Raw genomic sequence first — 21176 nt, 5'->3', positions numbered from 1 at the left:
ATATTTAAGCCTTATTTATATATATAAATATAGTTATCTATAAAAAGTTACTAGTTAATACTTAATTAAAATATACTAAATAAAATAATTAATTTTATATAATATTTAAATAAATATTTTAAAAAATAAAAATATAATTATTATAATAGCTTAAAGTTAATATATCTTAAATTTTTACTTAAAACTATATAAAATATATAAAATTATATAATTTAGAAGGGTTTTTATACTATATAATTATACTAGTTTTAAAAATAAATATTTTTATTTTATTAGAATTATATAATATATAAAAGGAGTTATTAGAAAGAGCTAAAGTTAGTAAATTTAATAGATATTATAATTTAACTAATAACTTTTATTTTTGCTATCTAATATATTATAAATACGTTCTAAAGTGGTATAGAACCCTATTAAAATTTAAGCCTAAACTCTATCTATAAGATTCTATTCCTAATATGTTATAAATATATTATAAACCTAATTTTAAGATTATCTACTTATCTATAGCTTTAGCATCCTCTATAGGTTCCCTAGAACTTTCCTTAGCAGCCTTTTTCTTTATAGCCTTTAAACTAGACTTCTTTAAACCCTTTTTAGAAGCCTTTTTAGGAGTAGGACTAGCGGGAGTCTTAGTATCTAACTTATTATCTAGGAAGTAGCTCTAATAGAGATAACCCTAAAATAAGTAAGCTATAATAAATTTAGAATATATTTCTAACCGGTTTAAAACGGGTTCTAAATTAACTTACTATTAGAAGACGTATCTAAATACTTAGTATATGGAACCTTAGTACCTAAATCCTTAAGTAAGGTAACTATTCTAGGATAATTGTACTAGGAAATTAATTAGAATATATTATAAATACGTTAGGAATATCTTATATCGCCCTTTCTTAGCCCACTCTTATATCTAATAGGCATAATTTTCTCTTAAATGGAAGCCGGCGATAGTAAGGTAGTAGCCCTAGAAGGGCGACTAGGGGGAGCTAGGGTGGGAGGTTAAGGAGGTTAGGTAGTAGTAGAGCGGCCTAGACTACTAGGATTATATTTAGAAGCAGTTCCTAACACGTTCTAGTTATATATAGTTATAATAGCAGAATAGAATACTATAACTGGTTAGTAACTGGTTCTAAATATATTAAGAACACGTTTAGAATATATACCTATTACTTCCTCCTGCTTCTTAATAGAAGGAGCCCCTCCCTTTCTAACGTTCCTGGTTCTAATGCTATGCTTTTTTATATCGTTTCTAAGGGCGCCGCGATCTCTAACCTTTTTCTAAACGCGTTATAAATATATTAGTAATGCATTATAAACCTAATATACTTATCTACTTACCCTATATAGTACTGGATTCTCTAGATTAGGCGAGACATTATACTAATAGAAAACCTCCCCTATTATTAAATCTACCTTATTACCACGCTAGTATTATATTAGGAACGCGTTCTAAATATTTTTAGAACTACTTACTATAATAAAAGCATCTACGCCCTTAGGGAGCCTCTCTATTTTTAGGTAGGCTTTATAGACGGCCTAAACTATTAGAATTGGTTTAGAATAGGTTATAGATAGCTTACGCAGCTCTTTAATATGCTAGACATCGTATTTTAAATTGGTTTTGAATGAATTTAATAAATTTGTAATGGAAGGTGAGGTGGAAGGTGAGGTCAAAGTTTGACAGGGAAAGTCAAATTTGGTGTGGTAGGCGGAGGTTTCGCCTATCGGGCCGACATTTTAGCGTGGTCCGACCGACCTGTACGCACCTGACACTCCCCTATGCTAACGACGCTCTCCTCATCTATCCTAAATAGGCAATTTGAAGCTATTCCCAAATACCTTATAAGTACCATTCGGCCTACGTATAGAGGGAAAACCTAGTAGGCAAAACCCTCTATTACCTGCTCCGTTAGTTACCGATTCCTAGCGTTATACGGTGCTTCGTAAATTGGTCGATTAGTAGCTATTTCGTAAGCATATCTCCTAGTTAATCTTTACCTAGTATATATACCACTTTAAGTCAACCTCGCTAAACTATATTATTTCGTATAAAGAGGTATCAAGTCTTAATATGCTTAGCTTTCTGGTGGTGTTTCGTGTCGTACAAAAGGTTAACTATGCTCTTATTGTCGCAATACAGCGTAGGGATAAAACGCCTGCTGTTATCGTTTCTCTCTCCCAGATCTCTTATTAGCTTCTTAAGCTATACTATTAACCTTACTCCTTCTAACGCTGCCATAACCTCTACTTCTATTAAACTTAGTACCATCGACTTCTGCCTTTAAGCTATCCAGATCACTACTCCCCTATAGCGTATAACTGCTATACCTTAGAATAATATCTAATCGAGTTTAACAGCGTAGCTGGTATTAGGACGTATATAGTTTAAGAGGTAGATTATAGAGCTAATAATCTATTAGTATACCGTCGCATCGTCGTACTTAAGGAGACTTTTAATATTAGGTTTTAGAACAGTACTAGCTAGTATCGGTAGCTTAGTTAGATTATAGTTATCCATTTTTAGCCGTTCGAGTAGCTTCTTAGTATACATCGTCTGATATAGCTTAAGGGTTTAGTTTATACGGTCTTAATTAATTTAGAAGCCTATAAATACTTCTACAGGACCTAGGTCTTTGTATCTCCATTCTTTTAAGATTCTTGTCTTTAAGATATTAAGGTATCGGCGCTTTCCTACAATTAGCATATTATTAACGAATAGTAAGATATATACTTTATTTCCTATAAAGAGATTAGAGTTAGCTTTAGCTAATTTTAAACCTATACTCTTAAAGAACTTCTTAACTATCTAAAACCATTCTCTTAGTGCCTACTTTAGGCCGTAAAGTAACTTATTCAGCTTTAAGTAGGCGTCTTTTACGCCCTTAAGGTTAGGTTTAAAGTCTCTTAATAAGTTAGGGATCTGTATATAAATCTATTCTTATAACGGCGGGTTTAAGAATATAGTTTCGACGTCAATATGGTTAAGCTTAAGGTCTTTAGCTGCTAGCTTTGCCATTAGGAATCTGAAGGTGTCGTATCGTACGACAGACGCAAATATCTCGAAATAGTCGATATCGGGGTCTGCTTATCTCCCAGAATGCACAATCTTGCCTTCTTGCGAATTACTTCTCCCTTAGCATTAAAATTGTGCTTCAAAACTAGCTTACTCGGGAGTAACGAGCTTCCTTCTAGTACTCTCCCCCTTATAATAGTATAGGTGTGCATCCTCTTTAGAGAGAAATTCTTATACGGGCGTCCCACCCTTAGCATCACCTTATAGATTTAAGCGTCCCACTTGATCTTAACCTGGGCTTCCCACTTAATTTAAGCGGCCCACTTAATCTTAACCTAGGCTTCCCACTTAGTTTAAGCGGCCCACTTAGTTACTATCTAGCCTACTTATAGTTCCTACTACTAGAGTCTCTATTAGCACCTGGTCTTAACCTAGGCTTCCTACTTAATCTAAGCATCCCGCTTAATCTAAGCGGCCCACTTAATTACTATCTTGCCTACTTATAGTTCTTATAACTAGAGTCTCTATCGGCGCGTTTAAAGTAGTAGGGGCAGGTATAGATTGGCTCGCAGCTTAATCTAAGCGGCCTACTTAGTTACTATATCTTATAGCTTAGCTTATAGCATACACCTAACGTACTCTATAAGGAAACCTATACTTAATATAAGTATAGCACGTTTAGGGTTAGGGGTAGATTAAATTACTAATAAATTCTTCCTTAGCTATTACTATATTCCCTACTTCCTCTGCCTTAGGAGCGCCTTAATCTTTCTTCTTAGCGTTATTAAATCGGAACTATCTAAGCAGGGGATAGTCTTCCTAGTAGTGGCCTTCCTGATAGCATACTCTACACTTATCTTTCTCTAGTAGCCTTAGCTCCTTGCTATAGCTGTAGCTCTTACCTACTTAAGATAACAAGCTATAACATAATAAGGAATAATCGAATCTACTAGCACAACCTCTGCCCCTTGTTCGACCTTGGTTTCCCCTTCTCCCCCTAGGTTCGTCTTTCCTCTTATATATAAGTGCTGCGGTCTATACTTATATAGGGAGAGCAGTCTCTTACTCCTAAAGGAGGGTAATACAGCTCTTAAGGTCTTATTTGTCTCGTAGATACTAGGTCTTTGTATTCTACCATATAATATCGCTTAGTAGGGCTAGGAGAAGTTGCTCTTTAATATTATCATTAGTAAGTGCTTAAGGTGTTAAAGCTAAATTAATCTTAAATCAATTAAGTATATAAAGGAACTTAATAATTTATATCTTTATAGGGTCGAATATAGTGCTATAGAACTCCCTATAAAGTCTAGAGATATAGACCTAGTCGTTAGCCTTATTAAACTTCTTTATTCCTTCCTATATTCCCTAAATATTATACTCCTTTATTATCGCTCGCATCTCTTCCTAATAGTTATCTCCTATTAAATTATAGAAAATCTTATTTACTTCCCCTCGTCTTCTTCTATTAGCTAAATTAACTTAATTTAGGTCCTCTACACTAGTAATAAAATCCTATCCTTCTAATATAATTAGGGCTGCCTTATAGGTGCGCTCCCAGTCTACAAAGTTGTCTCCATTAAAAATAACGATTTTGCCGGCCTTATAATCGAATATAGGTGTTATTAAGGTTAAGGTAGAGGAGGTCATTTGTAGCGTTGATTTTTCGAGTTAGGAGAGGTATCGCTATCCGGACTTATAACCTATTAGAATTACAAGGTTATAAGGTTACAGCGGAGGTATCTTAAGGGTCTAAATGATAATAGAGATAACACAGACGATAAATATTAATTAATTGGTGATGCAGTAGATACGGTTAATGTCTATCTAGATTGACATACAGAGCTTAGTTAGCATCCCTCGCTTAATTCTAATAAAGGGGTAGCCTTAGCTAAGCCTTAGCACCTTCTCCTTAGGCTTACTACCCTCCTACCCTCCTACCCTTATCGGTTTATCTCCCTACCCTACTCTTTACTATATCGTCCTCTTCTATCGACTCTCCTATAGCTTATACTTAGCTTACCTACTCCTTACTATATACCTTAGCAATATGCCTTATAATGGTCCAGCATCTTCTATACTTAGGCTTTAGTATATACTACTCGTAATTAATACCCTAAGTCTTTCTATAGGATATGTATAGTAGGGAGGTTACTTAGACTTCTTGAGTTGGTGCTACCTTTGGCGAGGCCGCTGGCGCGACTCGTTTACCCCTAGGTATAACTCTCTTATAGCTCTCGCACCTAGGGGCAACTCTCTTATAGCTCTTCTACCTAGGGGTAACTTTCTTATAGCTCTTATACCTAGGGGCAACTCTCTTATAGCTTTTATACCTAGGGGTAACTTTCTTATAGCTCTTGCACCTAGGGGCAGCTCTCTTATAGCTCTTATACCTAAGGGCAACTCTCTTATAGCTCTTGCACCTAAGGGTAACTTTCTTATAGCTCTTATACCTAGGGGCAACTCTCTTATAGCTCTTATACCTAGGGGTAACTTTTTTATAGCTCTTATACCTAGAGGCAACTCTCTTATAGCTTTTATACCTAGGGCAACTTTCTTATAGCTCTTATAACTAGGGGCAACTCTTTTATAGGTCTTATACCTAGGGGTAACTCTTTTATAGCTCTTATACCTAGAGGCAACTCTCTTATAGCTCTTATACCTAGGGCAACTTTCTTATAGCTCTTATAACTAGGGGCAACTCTCTTATAGTTCTTATACCTAGGGGTAACTCTCTTATAGCTCTTATACCTAGGGGTAACTTTCTTATAGCTCTTATACCTAGGGGCAACTCTCTTATAGCTCTTACACCTAGGGGTAATTCTCTTATAGCTTTTATACCTAGGGGTAACTTTCTTATAGCTCTTACACCTAGGGGCAACTTTCTTATAGCTCTTACACCTAGGGGTAACTTCCTTATAGCTTTATACCTAGGGGTAAAGCTATTAAGGTTATCTATATAGTAATAAAAACTCTTATACCTAGAGGTAAGTCTTTATTTATAATAACTAATATATATATTTTACCCCTAAGGGTAATATAACCCTACCTTATCTATATAGTTTAGGCCTAAGTATTACCCCCCTACCTCTAATACTACCCCTTACCTTCTTTACTACTTTTTTTATCTCCTTTACTATTTTTTACTTTCTTCTACTTTTTTTCTTTCTTTACCTTCTACTTACTTTACTTTCTCTTTTACTTTCTCTCCCTCCTTTACCCTTTACTTCTTCCCTCTCTCTATCCTTTTTTTTTTTTACTCCTTCTACTTTTACCTCTACTACTTTTACCTCTACTACTTTTACTACTACTACTTTTACCTCTTTTACTAACTTACTTACCCTTTTTTTTCCTTTACTTTATTTCCCTCCTTCTTTTTTTACTACTTTTTTATCTTTTTCTCTCTTTTTTACTACTACTTTTCTTTTTTTACTCTTTTTCTTTTTACTCTTTTTTTTTAACTCTTCTTCTTTTTACTTTTTTACTTTTTTTACCCTTCTTTTTTTTATACTTTTTCTTTTTACCCTCTATCTTCCTACTCTTTTTCTTTTTACCCTTTATCTTCTTTCTTTCTACTTTTTCCTTTTCTACTCTTTCTTTTCCTCCTTTACTTCTTTTTACCTTTTTTACTCCCTTTACTACTCTTTACCCTTTTTACTACTTTTTTTTTAACCCTTTTTACTACTTCTTTACTATTCTTACTACTTTTTTACCCTCTCTACTACCTTCTCTACCTTTTTTACTACTTTTTTTACCCTTCTTACTATCTCCTTTACCTCTTTACTACCCTCCTATTTCTTTTACTACCTCTTTACCTTTTCTACTACTTCCCTACCTCTTTTACTACCTTTTTACTTTTCCTACTACCTTTTCTACTACCTCCCTACCTCCCTTACTACCTCTATTACTACTCCCCTACCTCCCCTACTACTTCCCTATCTCCTTTACTATTACTCTACCTTCTCTACTACCTCTTTACCTCTAAAACTACTCCCTATCTTCTCTACTACCTCCCTATCTTTTTCACTACCTCTCTACCTCTTTTACTACCTTTTTACCTTCTTTACTACCTTCTTTACTACCTCTACTACTACCTCTACTACTACCTCTACTACTACCTCTACTACTACTTTTACTAAAATTACTACTATTACTACTATTACTACTACTTTTATTATCTTTACTACTACTAAAACTTTTATTATTATAACTATTATCTCTATTATTTCTACTACTAAAATTACTAAAATTACCTTTACTACTTTTACTATCTTTACTATCTTTATTATTTTTACTATTATAACTATTACTTCTATTACTACTAAAACTTTTATTATTACTAAAATTATTATTACTAAAATTATCTATATTACTATCTATAATACCTAATAAAAAACTACTACTAATATATCCTTTTTACCCTAAACTAAAACTACTACTTAATTTTTACTAAACTAATATTAAATACTACTATTGTGACGGCGCTAGAGCGCGTCACCTAGTTAGGGGTTCGCTTAAGACTTGGCATGTGTATATAGACGTCGTCTCACTACCTCCTCTTGCTCCTCAGCTTGATATCTTCGTAATACAGCATTCGTTCGCTTCATCTTAGAAGCATTTATTCAAGTCTTCGTCAAGACATTTGTTCAATGGTTCGAGCCGTTACAACTATACTATTATGGTACTAACCTACATGCCTTTACTATATGACCTGACATGTAACCTACGTGGCATATAACCTTGCGACCCGTATATCCTTATAACTCTATAGCTTTATAGACCTTTCCTCCTCTATAGCACAACATAGTTTATTAGCCTACTTTATTATAGCCCTGTGACAGTTTATGCCATCACTAATTACGCCCCGTCGCGATTACCGATTCCCTGTACCCCAGTCAATTGATCTCCGTCCCCGTTACCTTAGAGCAATCGCGACCTGCGCGCGCCCCTGATTGAGACCGACGCGTCCTAGTACTACGACTTAGTACTATAACCTAGCACATTCCTAGAACGACCCTTAGTCCTTCTTTCCTAGCGCCGAAGACCACCTAGATGGGTGTCACGGAACCCTACCGCAGGGGCCTCCATAGGAGAGCCCCGTGCTCTCGCGTACACCTCAGCTACGCGTAGGTATATCACCTCCTTACGCCCTCGACCCTTACGATCGATCGCGTAACGTCTTGTAGACTCCTCGAATACATACGCTCTGTAGCCACTGCCCCCGTCCCGTGACAATGGGCGACATTAGCGACGCCAAAATGGCTAAAGCCTCGAGTTCCTTATAGAATCCCCGCGATGTTTTCGCAGACCTCTTTACACAGACGCACCCCAATATCGCGTGGGCAATTTGCCGCTCCCTACCGTACCCTAAGACCTTCGAAGCCGATAAAGCCTACCTTGCCCTTGTCGACTATACTAATCAGTTCCTTAGTAATATTAAAGCGGGACTATAGTACCTGTATAACACAAATAACGCTTATAAAAAAGCCAACGAAAGCTTTAGTGCCCTTGTTGTTTCCCAGATAGAAACTATTACCGCTCTAAAATAATCAACCCCTATAATAACGGTAGCAACCTAGTAGAAAAAACGGAAATCTAAAGACCCGCTAATATTTAGTGGAAAAGGCACCCTACCAGAATAATAAGCTGACTTTAAGACCTGGCATATTAAGATTAATAGAGTCTTTAACCGTGACTGGGACTACTTTAATATAGTCTAATCCCAGATCCTTTACATCTTAGATATGTTAAAAGGCAAAGCCTATAAGTTTATTAAGCAGGGCCTGGAGCTTATATACGAGAACCCAAATAATATATCTATGTGGAAATGGCCTACTAAGGAGGATATACTTAAAGACCTTGCTGCCCACTATAAGGTCCTTAATATAATCCAGGTTACAAAGAATAGGCTTGACTATTTTCCCTAGGGCGAGCGTAATTACTAGTCCTAGAAGGGAGAGCTTAATAAGTTAATAGTCCGCGCTAGGAAGACAGACGAATAGAAGGTAGACCTACTCCGGAAGTTTATCTCTCCAAAGATGGAAGAACTGGTACTTGGGCTTACCCACGAAATTAATAACAGCGACTATATAGGTTGGAGTAAGTAGATAGATATATTCGCTAAGAACCTCGCAAACTATATATGCCGAGCCAACCTTAAGAACACCAACCACCGCTTACCTACTTAAGCCCCTGCCCCCATATTAACCCTAGCCCCAATAGCAACTGGAGAACCTATAGACCTTAATAGAATTTTAGACGTAGAGCGTAAGCGCCGTTTTAATAATAAACTATATATAGCCTGCGGCCTACTTAGCCACTAGAAGGACGCCCACGACCCCGCTAAGATAGTAAACCCAATCCTAATACCAGCCCGTAAAACGATATAAACTAGTAGCCGCGGATACGGCAGCCGCGGAGTCCATTATAGCCGCGGCGGACAACCCCCCTTTAACCCTACGGCTTAGTTACTCTAAATAATACCCTATATAGGAACCCAGCCTATTAATGGCACCTAGTACTAGTAACTCCGGGCTGGCGAATATAAACCCGGCTACGTTGTTAATAAGGTGCCGTCTTCCTATACCCTAACTAATACCAACACTACCAGCTAGATAGATACTGAACTGCCCCGCTAGGACAGCTCTATACCCCAGTTGTTAAAAGATAGACCCTTAAACTAAGTCGCGTCTAAGGGTCTAAACTATATAAGGAGGAAGACGAGAAGATCAGGTCCCTATTACTAGACTAATTAGCCCTCTCTATTAGCAAGCTACTACTTAATCTTAGATTAGCAAATAGTAATAAGAAATTAATCCTTATTTAAACCCAACTCTCCTTATTACGCAACCTATACCCCTAAGTTTTTATTAACATAGTAAGCCTAGTAGACTCTAGTAGTACTATAATGGTATTTACTAACGTAGAGTCTATTATAAGAAAGTACAACGTTATAACTAAGAAGCTGCTGGTACCTAGGCTACTACGCCTCGTAGACGGTATCCTAACTTCGCTTATTATAGATTACTTCACTACTTAAATATTAATTAGCCTCCATACTAAGGCTATGCTCTTTTTCGTTACTAAACTCTCGCCCGTAACCCCTATTATCCTAGGTATACCCTAGCTCTAGAAGCACGAGCCCCGCCCCAGCTTTAGGGAGCTAAAGATCCGCTTTAACTTAGACTACTGCTCTAGATACTACCTCCCGTGGGGGATAGCCGATGGTAATAGGGACGCCCCGCGTGGACACCCGATACTACTAAGTTTAGTACTTAGGACTATATATAAAGCGCTAATAGTAGAAGACGTTCCTAATAAAGGAGAGCCTACGTAGTTACAAAGTAACGAGATAGTGGAAGACTGGACTACTATAGCACTAAAGACCAAAATAATAAACTTCTTATAACTAGCTATCTCGGCCTTTAACTAGAATAGAAGGTTGCTATTAGCTATAGAATTATATCTTATAGCTAATATCTCTAAGGCAACACTCTCTATATTGCTAATATCGCTAGGCGTATAACTTTGGATAAGCTGACTCCGTCTATATCTAGTAGGTAGGCTATTATATCCTCTCTAAGGCGCTTAAGTGGGCCGCGGCTTTATATATGGCGGTAGTAGCTTCCGTCCTAGCCTATTTACTCCCTCTATATTAAACGCCTAGTACGGTAAGAAGATAAAGCCTATACTAGTACAATTCTTCCCTTATCCACCTTAACTAATCCGCTGCTATATATTAATAATAATTCATTGCTTAACGTCCGATTNGGATCCCTATTGGGCCCACGCGGACTACTCCTTATATACATGTGGGGAGAAAACTCTATTTAAGAAAACCCCGTAATCTATCTCCCCGCCTTTTGGGACTCGCCTATAGGGCGCCTACAAGGCGCCTGTGAGTCACCTGTAGTGCTCCTACTACCTTACTTTTTAACCTCCTTGGGAACCACTGCTACCGTAATAAGCCTACGGACGCGCTAGTATTGTAAACTTTACTCTACTACTATAGAGTTATTAGGGGGCGCCCGTTGCTCGCCCCCCCGCCCTCCATTACTATTTCCTTTGCAACCCGGAACTAGTTTAGTATATTTTAGCTAATAAGCCACTAGGTAACCGCCTTAAGGCCTTTTTATATTAAGAGCAGTGTCTTATAGTTCTCTGTGCCAGCTACTAAGAGTATTACTTCTCGGTTAGTGCGTAAGGGGCATAACAGTATTACGTGTTTTGGTGTCTATCTTAGCCAGCCATATCTATATCTTAGGCTACCTACTAGGACACCCACCTAGTAGAGCTAGTCTTTTAGTCCTATTATTCCTATTCTTAAGAGTATTACTATTGTATTTTCTACCTTTGTTAGGCCTTCTTGGAGCCCTAGAGTGTTTACCCCCTATAGCGTTAGCCATGCTACGGCTTGGGTTCCTCTTACCTTAGTTAGCCTCTGTACCTTTAACTCCTATACGCCTCTCTAGCGTTAGTTTAGCCAGTATTGCATTGCTATAGATAGTTTCCCGGCGTTCTTTCGTACTCTACTTTGGCTCCTTTCTCTCTCTTACTATTATCCTTACTAGCCTCTTACGCGTCTCCCTTCCTCCTCTATATAGGCCTAGGCCCTAAAGCAGCACCATTCTTCTTCTACTTTCTTTACCTATTTCTCTAATATATCTTCCCTACTTTAGGGTTGTTAGTTTATTCTCCTGTAAGGCGCCCTAGGGTCCCTCTATAGTTTATTTAGGCGTATCTTAATATACTTTATAACGTTAGAGTTGCGTTCCTTTTATACCCTTTACATTACAGCGGCTTTAATATATAGTTGTAGGGGGGGAATATTAGCTTCCTTCTTAAGCAGTGCTGTAGCCGTTCGCTTATATCCGCCTATTATACTCTAGAGGCAGGCTATTTAGACCTTTTAGAGTGGTTTAAGGAGTGATTTAGGGGGGCCTTTCTTAGATTCTCTAATGGCCTAAATACTAGACCTATATGTTATAGTTGGCCGGACAACTACTATATATAGTAGGCGTAACCTCTAGAAGTATGGACCCTATGTAGAATTAACAATCCTAGATAATGCGCTGTACTATGCTTAGCCCTTATAGGCCGCTTGCGCCATATATGCGCTCTACTAGAGCTTACTATCTACCTATACTTCTAATACTCTTAGGCCCTAAACTGGTTAACCCCTAAAGCCTTAGATGTAAATTATATACTAGAGATCTATAGATTAGTTACGTTTTCTTATAAAATAGATTAGCTAGTATTTCTCTGGTAAGAATTGGACTCTATATCGCCTTGCCTATTCTATATAGGTATTATAAGCTTTCTCTAGTGTTCTATAATTCTCTACGGCTGTTAGCCTGTATATAATTAGGTTTATATCGTCAACGAAGCCTATCCCCTAGGTCGCCCCTTCCTTAAAGGAGTTAAGTAGGTTGCTTATAAAGAAAAGGAAGAGTATAGGCGAGAGGGGTAATCCTTATAGTATTCCTGTTACAACTGCGATAGGGGGGCTTTAGTATCTACTAAAGACTAGTAATATTTCTTTTTAACCTATAAACCCTTAAACAAATTATATAATCTATTCTAGGAAGCCTTTTACCCTAAGGATATATAGGAGACGCTTATAGGGTATGTTATTGTAGGCGCCACTAATATCTAGGCTGAGCATTAATACTACAAAGTCCCTTCGCATCGCCCATACAGATTTAATAGTGGCAGCGAGTAGCGTAAGTGCTAATAGTGTTAAGCGGTTCTTTCTTACCCCTATTTAGCTTTATAGTAGTAGGGCGTATTCCTTAGCCGTATCTACCATACGGTCCGCTATTACCCTTTCTAAGATCTTGCTAAGGGTATTCTTTAAGGCAATAGGGCGGTAGCTCCCTAGGAATAAGTAGTCTGCTTTACCTTCTTTACGTAGGATAAACGTTATTATAGCTCTTCTAAGTCTTAGGTAGTAGCCTATTATAAAGTATGCTCTAGCTATATCCGTAAGCTAAGGTGCTATTAGTGGTCCGTAGGTCTTTAGGGCTTTATTTAGGATCCTATTTGGTCCTAGTACTATATTATTTAAAAGGCGGCTAATAGTTCTGGCCATTTCTTTGGTTATTATATCGCTGTTAACCCTTAGGCAAGTTACTGGTGCTTCGCCCATAATATCGCTAAGGTCTACTAAAACTGGTTAAGGGAAAAATCTTTCTATAAGGATCTTTACCTTCTTATTATTATCGCTTATAGCTAGTAATTTACCTAGTCTTTATAGGGGCGGAAGGTATAGGTCTTCTACTAGACGTCCCGCCTTTCTCTTTACCTATTTTACTATCCTCTAAAGACCTTTATTATAGGGGAGGCTCGGGTTAGTAGTATACTTATTTATAAACCGTCTCCAGCTATTCCTTACTTCTTTTTTTAGGGTATTCTTTAGCTAGTTTCTTATATCTTTATATTATCTCTTATCTTTAGGATTATAGCTACTTATATATTTTCTTCTTACTCGTCGTTAGCTAGTAATAAGAACCGCGCATTATATGGACCATACGTATTACGCGTAGGGGCCCAGTTTTAAGACCAAGCAGTACTCTTCTAGCCCGTCTTTAATTACTGCCTAAATCCTTTCTAGTCTTCGGTTAATTTCCTTAGGGGTAGCTAATAAGCCTCGCTTGTTTAATATCGGGTAGATTTCTTCTAGGCCTTAAAGTTATTGTTTAACTGTGTTAAGGAAGCTATCCGTCTTAAGCTTTCTTATTACGTATCTTTTACTATTTAGTTGCGCCTTAATATCTAGATCTAGCTATATCTAAATAGGGATATAGTCTAAAGTAAGTACCTATTCTTCTTTAGGGTTGCACCTTTTAAGTCTCTAGTATAGGCCTTCGTCTATAAATATAAGGTCAATTATACTTCTAGCGGTGCCTTATTGCCATATAATTGCTCCTAGGGGGGTGGCCAGCTTAAGGCCCTAGGTGTCTATAGCTCTTAGTAGGCACTTTACCTATTATTTAGTAGTAATATAGGTACCCCCCTACTGCGGGTAGTAGAGGTTTATATCTCCTAATAGGATAGACTCTATACCTTCGGTTCTAAGTAAGCTTATTACTAATATAATATTCTCTATTTATAGGACCCCTTTAACCCTAGGGTTATATACGTTAATAATCTATACCGGTCCCCTATATATCTATATTATTATAACTATAATATCTAGGTTAACTGCCTACTATAACTATAAGGACAGGCTAATAGCCTTGCTGATTATAAAGCACACGTATATAGCTGCTTTTAGTTCGTATAGGAGCTAGAATCCTTAGGGGTAGTATATTAATTATATATAGGCATTATAATATGGCTCTTATATAGCAAGGATATAATATTTCTCTAGGTCTAGGCTGTCTAGTAAGGGCCTTACAAGACGGTAGTTTATATTACCGCAGTTATACTATATAATAGATAGGTAGCGGACCCCCGGCAAGGGTCCTTCGCCTCTCCTTTGTTCCTTACTTCTCCTATTTCCACTTTCTCTAGGATATTTAGAACTTCTATCTCTTATATCTGCACCCTAGTTACTACTTATTTTATATAGAGCTTTCTATTCCCGTGTCTTATATTCCTACTAGCGCTTCTATATCTAAATCTATTATTATCTCTAGTTCTTCCCCTATTCTTACTAGTTAGCTATATACCCTTTAAGAGTTAGCTATAAATATTATATTTACCGCGTTAAGTCTAATTCTTAATTATCCTGGTCTTAAGCTTACTATAGCTATCTATAAGGGTCTTCCTACAGGGCGTCCTCTCCCTTATATCCCCTATAATCCTTATATCCCTATATAGTCTAGTAATATCGCGCGGCGTCGCTTCTGGCCCGTTAAGGCTTAGGATAGCTAGCCTAGCCCCCTAGTATTAATAGTAGGAAACGCTAAAAAGGCACCTACGCCCCCCTAGCTTATTGCCTATTATTTCCATTTATATAACCTAGCGTATAGTTATTCTCGCAGCTGTTAAGCCCTTACCTTCCGTCTCCTATATTTAATGCAGTCTTCTCTCTCCCACGCCTTATATATACTTTAGTAGCAGTTTACGCATTTTATTTAGTCTTAATTTAAGCAGTATCTTATATTATAGGGGCCTATATAGTAGCCGCAGCACACCTATACTATATATGTGGATTAGGTGTGTCCCCATTATATATAGCGATAGTATTATTCTAGTCGGAGTTTATAGTTATAGAGCCTTACGTCGTATATAAGGCCATTTATAATAATACCTTTTTAGATAAGAAGTTTTTGCATTCCTAGTATATATATGCTGACGATAAGGGAGCCATGCGTTTGACCGGCGTTTCCCTAGCGAGTCTCTAGTAACCCTCGTATCCTCTTATTATTCTCGTCGTATACTTAGTTTACATTTTCCTATTAAAGCCATTAGATTCGGGTAATCTTAAGTCCTAGTATAAGGTATTCCGTTTATTTTACTATCTTATATATAGTTGCTATATTATCCGCCTAGCGTCCTTTTTCTACCCTAAGGCTTAGGGGAACCGCTAGGACTTTAACTGGGTAATCTTCGCGGAGCACTTTTATGCCAATACGTTCTCCTAGCCTATCCCCTACCTTTATAGCTCGTTCCTTTACCTATTAGTCCCTTAGGGTAACTCTAATATCTCCGCTCCTAAGGTATTAGACTATAATAGCGTTATAGACCTCTTTATAAATCTCCGTAAGGACTTCTATTTCTAATTATTCCCTAAGCCCCTCTACTTTTTCTATATTTAGGCGTATTATAATTATATACCCGGTTATTATCTTTAGGGGAGTAGGTACCCTATACTATAGAAGCGCAGCTACGGTAGCCTAGGTATGGTTCGCCGGTAAGGAGGGGTTTTATTTATTTTTAATTTTACTTAGCCGTTAGAGGATTTAATTAAGGGTTTGCTAGAGGGGCGCCTAAGGTTTACTAGACTGGCGGAGCCATTCTACTAGCTGTATTAGTTTATTATAGCTAACAGTTACTCCCCTATAGCTGCGGATACTAGACGCGTCTAATAGGCTTTATATTTTATTAGATACCTTCTTAATAGAGGTCTTCCCGCTTTATGGTGTAGTATTCGCCCGTTCTTATTATAGAGGTCCATTGCTAGGCGTGGTTCTGGTGGACGCGCGCGAATGCGAGCCACCGTCGCTCGACGTGTGCCTCCCCTACGATACATACATCTTAGGGGGATTCTCTAGGTGTTTTTCAGGGTTCTTTTAGTTGGTTTTAGTCTTTTTAGGCCGGGTGCAGTAAGAGCTCCAATTTTGCTAGAATTGCTGCTATATATTACCTAGGCTCTTTATAATTAGAAACCCCTAAATAATTACGCGCTTAATATTAGCGACATTTACGTCTATACTAAGAGAGATTATAGCTATTATAATTTGGATAATAGAAGAAGGCTTCTTAAACTCTATATACTATTAGTTATAATTATACTCTTATATAGTAGTAGTAAACTCCTAGATTACAATACTAATATAAATGGCCTTACTATTTTTATTGGCCCCTTTTATATACGTCTTAGACTTCTAAAGTAGTATATTCTAAAGGTACTCTACTATATCCTAAATAGAAATTCGACTATTAATAAAGACTATTATCTTTAGTATATATATAGGTATAGGTATTCTATCGCTATCTATATAGTTATCTAATAGAAAATATAGGTTCTCCTATAAGTCTACCTTTTACCTAGAAATTGGCTATATATATATAGATATATCCAGATAATTAATAGATGTTCTTATAACCTTAGTCTAGTATAGGCAAACGCCAACTACTTAGAACCTAGCGCGCGATAGGACTAATCTCTCTACCTTCTTATAAGTATCGTAGAATAGGTAAACTAGATAATACTTAGACGGAGGATTATCCGTAGCTTACCTAGTATTAAGTAGGCCGGTTAGAAGCTTTTCTAATCCTTTACTAGATAATATTTATTAATTATAACTAGCCTAATCTAAGACTGCAGCTCTAGCCCCTTTAAGGCGTCCTAGAACGACTTTATTAACGCCTACTTAGGTCTAAGAAGTATATACGTATATACCCCTTCCTAAATCTTTATAATTAGATCCTTCTCCTAACTTCTTATTTTAGCGTTAATAAGAACTAGACTAGACCTATCTATCTTCTTAATATTATCTAACTACTTGTCGCTAAGCTTATTTAACGGTATTATCTAGATAGTAATCTTACTAGTAAGGATAGAATATATATAGAAGATTAGACTTTTACTAAAGCCTATACGGGCAATAAGAAGAGTATCGCCTTTCCCAAATATAAGCCGACGCAGAGTGCGCACCTACTTATTGCGCGGCTTAAAGTCTTTAAGCTATAGACAGGTTTAAAGAAGAATTTGCTAAAGGCAAAGGCTAATAACCTTATGCTGGAATAGAACATTCTCTATACACCCTGCCTATTAGATAACTAATAGTAATTGCTTTATACTTAGACTCTAAATTAACTATAAAGTCTCTAGAATAGAACCATAATTAGCTAACGGTTGTAATGTAGGCGACTCTACTACCCTACCTTAAGATCTATGCCATTAACCCTAACGGTCGGTGCCCTTCTTCTTCTTCTTCTTTAGTTTAGACCTATATCTTAGTATCTACCTAGCTTAGCCTAGAGGCTTGCATAAGCTTATCTAATTGGCCTAGGTATTCGTAGAAATTTATAGAAGCTCTTCTAATTGACCTAGAAGTTTATAGAAGTTTATAAAAGCTCTTCTTATTAGCCTAAGGGTTTATAAAAGTTTATAGAAGCTCTTCTAATTAGCCTAGGAGTTTATAGAAGTTTATAAAAGCTCTTCTAATTGGCCTAGGAGTTTATAAAAGCTTATAAGAGTCCCTAAAAGAGCGTACCTAACTAATAATACGCCACGAATATTGTATAGGTATAGTATAATTAGGTGAGCTATTTATAATAGGATATAAGAGGCGCCTTATAAAGTTTAATAGTAAACGGAGTTATAGTAGTGGAGTATAGTTACTATGTTAATAAGGCTAGTTGGGTATAACCGGGTTCAAAAACGCGTCTTTAAACTTTAAGGCTGTACTTCGCCCCCTGATACGTTAGTTAGCTAGTTAAATTTACTGGAATCTACTAATAGAGGATATTATAATTTAATTGCATTGTAAACCGTAGCTGTAGCTACTATATTAACCCCGTTATAGTTGCTTAAAGTTAGTATATATTAAGAATCGCGCCCAGTTTACAGCAAACGCGTGCCTATAATCTCTTAGACGCTTCGCAGAGGAATTTTTAGGATAGCAGGGGTAGTAGGGGTTAGCGCGACGTTCTATTGGCTTAGGAGTTCGTAGGAGTTAGTGCGCGCCGCTAATTAGCTCAGGAGTTCGCACGAGTTGGCAGAGTGGGGCTACACAACGCCACAAATTCCTTAAAGAAGCGGCTAAGGCACCTAAGATAACCTAGGGGCAACCTAACCATATCTTATCTATACGGTTTACCGTTTAGGTATATAGTAGCATTTTAAAGTTAATCTTTAGATTGTTAATTAGATAGTCTATAAACTTTAGAGCTACTTATATTTTATAAAAGTAGCTTTAGTATTATATCTAGGAAAAGACTAGGCCTCTATATAGAGCTAAATATATATACTAGACAAGACCAATAGAGCCTCTATTTATTAACTCGACTAGATACCAGATATTCTAAACCGCTTAAAAAGAATTAGCCCCTTAAAATGCCATTGCCCGATGTCCGGGAGGCGGTTAGATCAAGATCAATACCTGTTATAGGACGGAAACCATATAGAACAATCTATAGTCTCATTCGACAGCTACATACCTCTTCGCCCTTTCACATATTTTACAAAAGCTCGTGTTACTCGTTAGGCGCCTGACGCTAATCAATCCTTCGCGTGGATACGAAACCCATAATTTAACAGTTTAAGCATACGACTTCGTAGCTAAGGATCTTAGAAATATCTCGCAACAGGTTCGCACCGCTAAATAGGCAAAATTTGACCCACATTCGTCTTCTGCAGTCGCGATGTCGAATTCCAATACGGCTTTGATTATAGGCTTGGATATTTCACTTAGCTGCATCAGCGCTGCTACAGTCCCGATACGCCTTAGTCGTTCATATACTAAAAATAACGGTCTCAATCAACACGACGGTATGTCCTGTCTGGACATTCCTGATCTTTCAAATGCTTAAGACATAGTCCTAATACTCGTAGCTACAGTCAGTGAATTCTGCAAGCTTATACTAAATTACCCGTATCCGCAATATCGCCATAAAGTAGACCTAGCTTTTCGGCACGCTGATAAGCCTCGTTGATCCCATCTTCGTAGAGCTGAAGGCTTTCCTTCCTCATCACCGTATCCTTCCCTCCCGCTCTTGCCATTGGCTTAGATTGCTTCGCCACCACGACCAATTCCTTGATCAACCTCCCAAAGACCGGTCCTGCTTCATTGGCTTTCTCAAAAATTGGCCACGCGGCATCAATGAGACTGCGTTCTTCTTCTTCCGATTCCGGCCATTGGCTAGGCTGCACCAAGACAGCCGGTCGGGGGCGCCCTGTGCCGCATATCAAGGCTGTCGCAATGCCAGGGTGCTGTTCGATGACCGCTTCGTACGGGATGGTGTTGAGTTTCTTGGCGTCGGCCATGATAACGACGTCGTCGATGCGCCCAGAGGAACGCCACCATCCGGCATATGTAGGATGTTGGATGTAGAGGTCTCGCATTTCATACGTCTCAGCATCAAGAAATGTGAAGAAGACACCCTGGAAAGGCTCCTTTGTCTTGTCCCTTATATGCACCAGCTCATACATGTCGTCCGCATAATGACGGAAAGTGTGCCCAAGGCGCTCATCATATCGATAATAGTTCCACATATCTGGTGGTGGTATTTCACCCGGTAGGATTCCAGTTTCCGTTGAAGCCATGCTGCCAAAAACGCGTGTATGTCTTGAAATTGCATCTCCAACATGAGCGGGTAAGATTCCGCCGGAGTAAGAGACATTGGTCAAGTTCGACATATTTTCCAAGAAGGTTGGATTGCGTGCGACGTCCATCAAGACAGAGGGAGAGTACCAGGCAGCCTGAACATTGCCGTGTACATGCAAATGGTTCGCATCAGCACCTGTGAGAGGCCATGCTGCTGGGATAACAGGTATGAAGTCATTGTATATACCACTGGATATGATGTGAGCACCTCCGGCATGCAGCCACGGGAAATTCGTCAAGACTCGCTTCCCAGTCCAAGTATTGACAAACCAAGGGGCATCACCTAAGCTGGGGAAAAGTTGAAAAGCATCATGGGCTGCTGCTGATCCTTGCTTCAAGACCAAGATTTTTGGTGTGCCTGTCGAACCAGATGAATGCAAGACAACGTATGGATCCTTACGTGCTTCTTCGAATGTCTTACTGTACGGATATGGCTCGACGGGCTTTTGGGACAGAAAATAATCAAGATTTGGCAGGATGTACTTATTCATCTGCCGGTTCTCAAGCACAACTCTAGTTGTCTCTGACATATCTTCAGGTGTGAGGAGGATTGTGCATTGGAGCTTCTCCAATAGCGCAACTTGGATATCTGGGCGGTTCCGTGGAGAGCTGTAGAACATCTAAATGACGTTAGTTATGGAATAATCCGGGCTACCTCATATTATACCTTGTAGCCTGCCTTGGTTGATCCAAAGGTAAGAATGACATGTCGAAAGTCCATCGGATGCATATAAGTCGCTATTGGTGGAAAGTCAACACCCTTACCCAGCGTATCTTCTATCCACCAGGCACAGCGATGGATTGATTGTGCCATGTCCCTATACGAGATGTCTCTCTGTCCATCGGTGACCTTATTTCCTGCTGGTATAGTGATAAAAGTCTTCTGTGGATTCGAGCAGGCCAGATCATCAATAATGGAAGTCATAAGCCTCCGCCCGTAGGCTTCCTTGGGATTCGGCATCGTCTTACCCATTTTGAAATCTTGGATAGTAAGGCCGAATAAACTGTAAAGAAAGGATAGAATCTAAGAGAGGCATCGAAGCAGTTTAAATAAAATAAAAAGGCCGCGTATGCTGGATATCTGTGACTTGTATAGCAGTAGGTATAGCAGTAGGAAGTCTCCAACGATTAGCGCTTAATTCCCCAACGCCATCCGAAGCCTT

The 21176-nt window shown here is 38.1% G+C and overlaps 1 protein-coding gene across 1 annotated transcript; it reads right to left on the bottom strand.

The window, feature by feature from the left end:
* Positions 1-19265: 19265 nt before the first annotated feature.
* Positions 19266-20974, bottom strand: K441DRAFT_617291 (acetyl-CoA synthetase-like protein; the record flags this gene model as incomplete). The annotated part of the gene is made up of 2 exons (XM_067645786.1): positions 19266-20633; positions 20681-20974. The coding sequence occupies 2 exons, from the start codon at positions 20972-20974 to the stop codon at positions 19266-19268; spliced, it is 1662 nt and encodes a 553-aa protein (XP_067500387.1).
* Positions 20975-21176: the final 202 nt, after the last annotated feature.

Source organism: Cenococcum geophilum (genome assembly GCF_001692895.1).
Source record: "Cenococcum geophilum 1.58 unplaced genomic scaffold K441scaffold_44, whole genome shotgun sequence".
NCBI lineage: Eukaryota > Fungi > Ascomycota > Dothideomycetes > Gloniales > Gloniaceae > Cenococcum > Cenococcum geophilum.
Note: the sequence above shows the minus strand (reverse complement) of the source record. Positions and strands in the feature narration are given on the sequence as shown.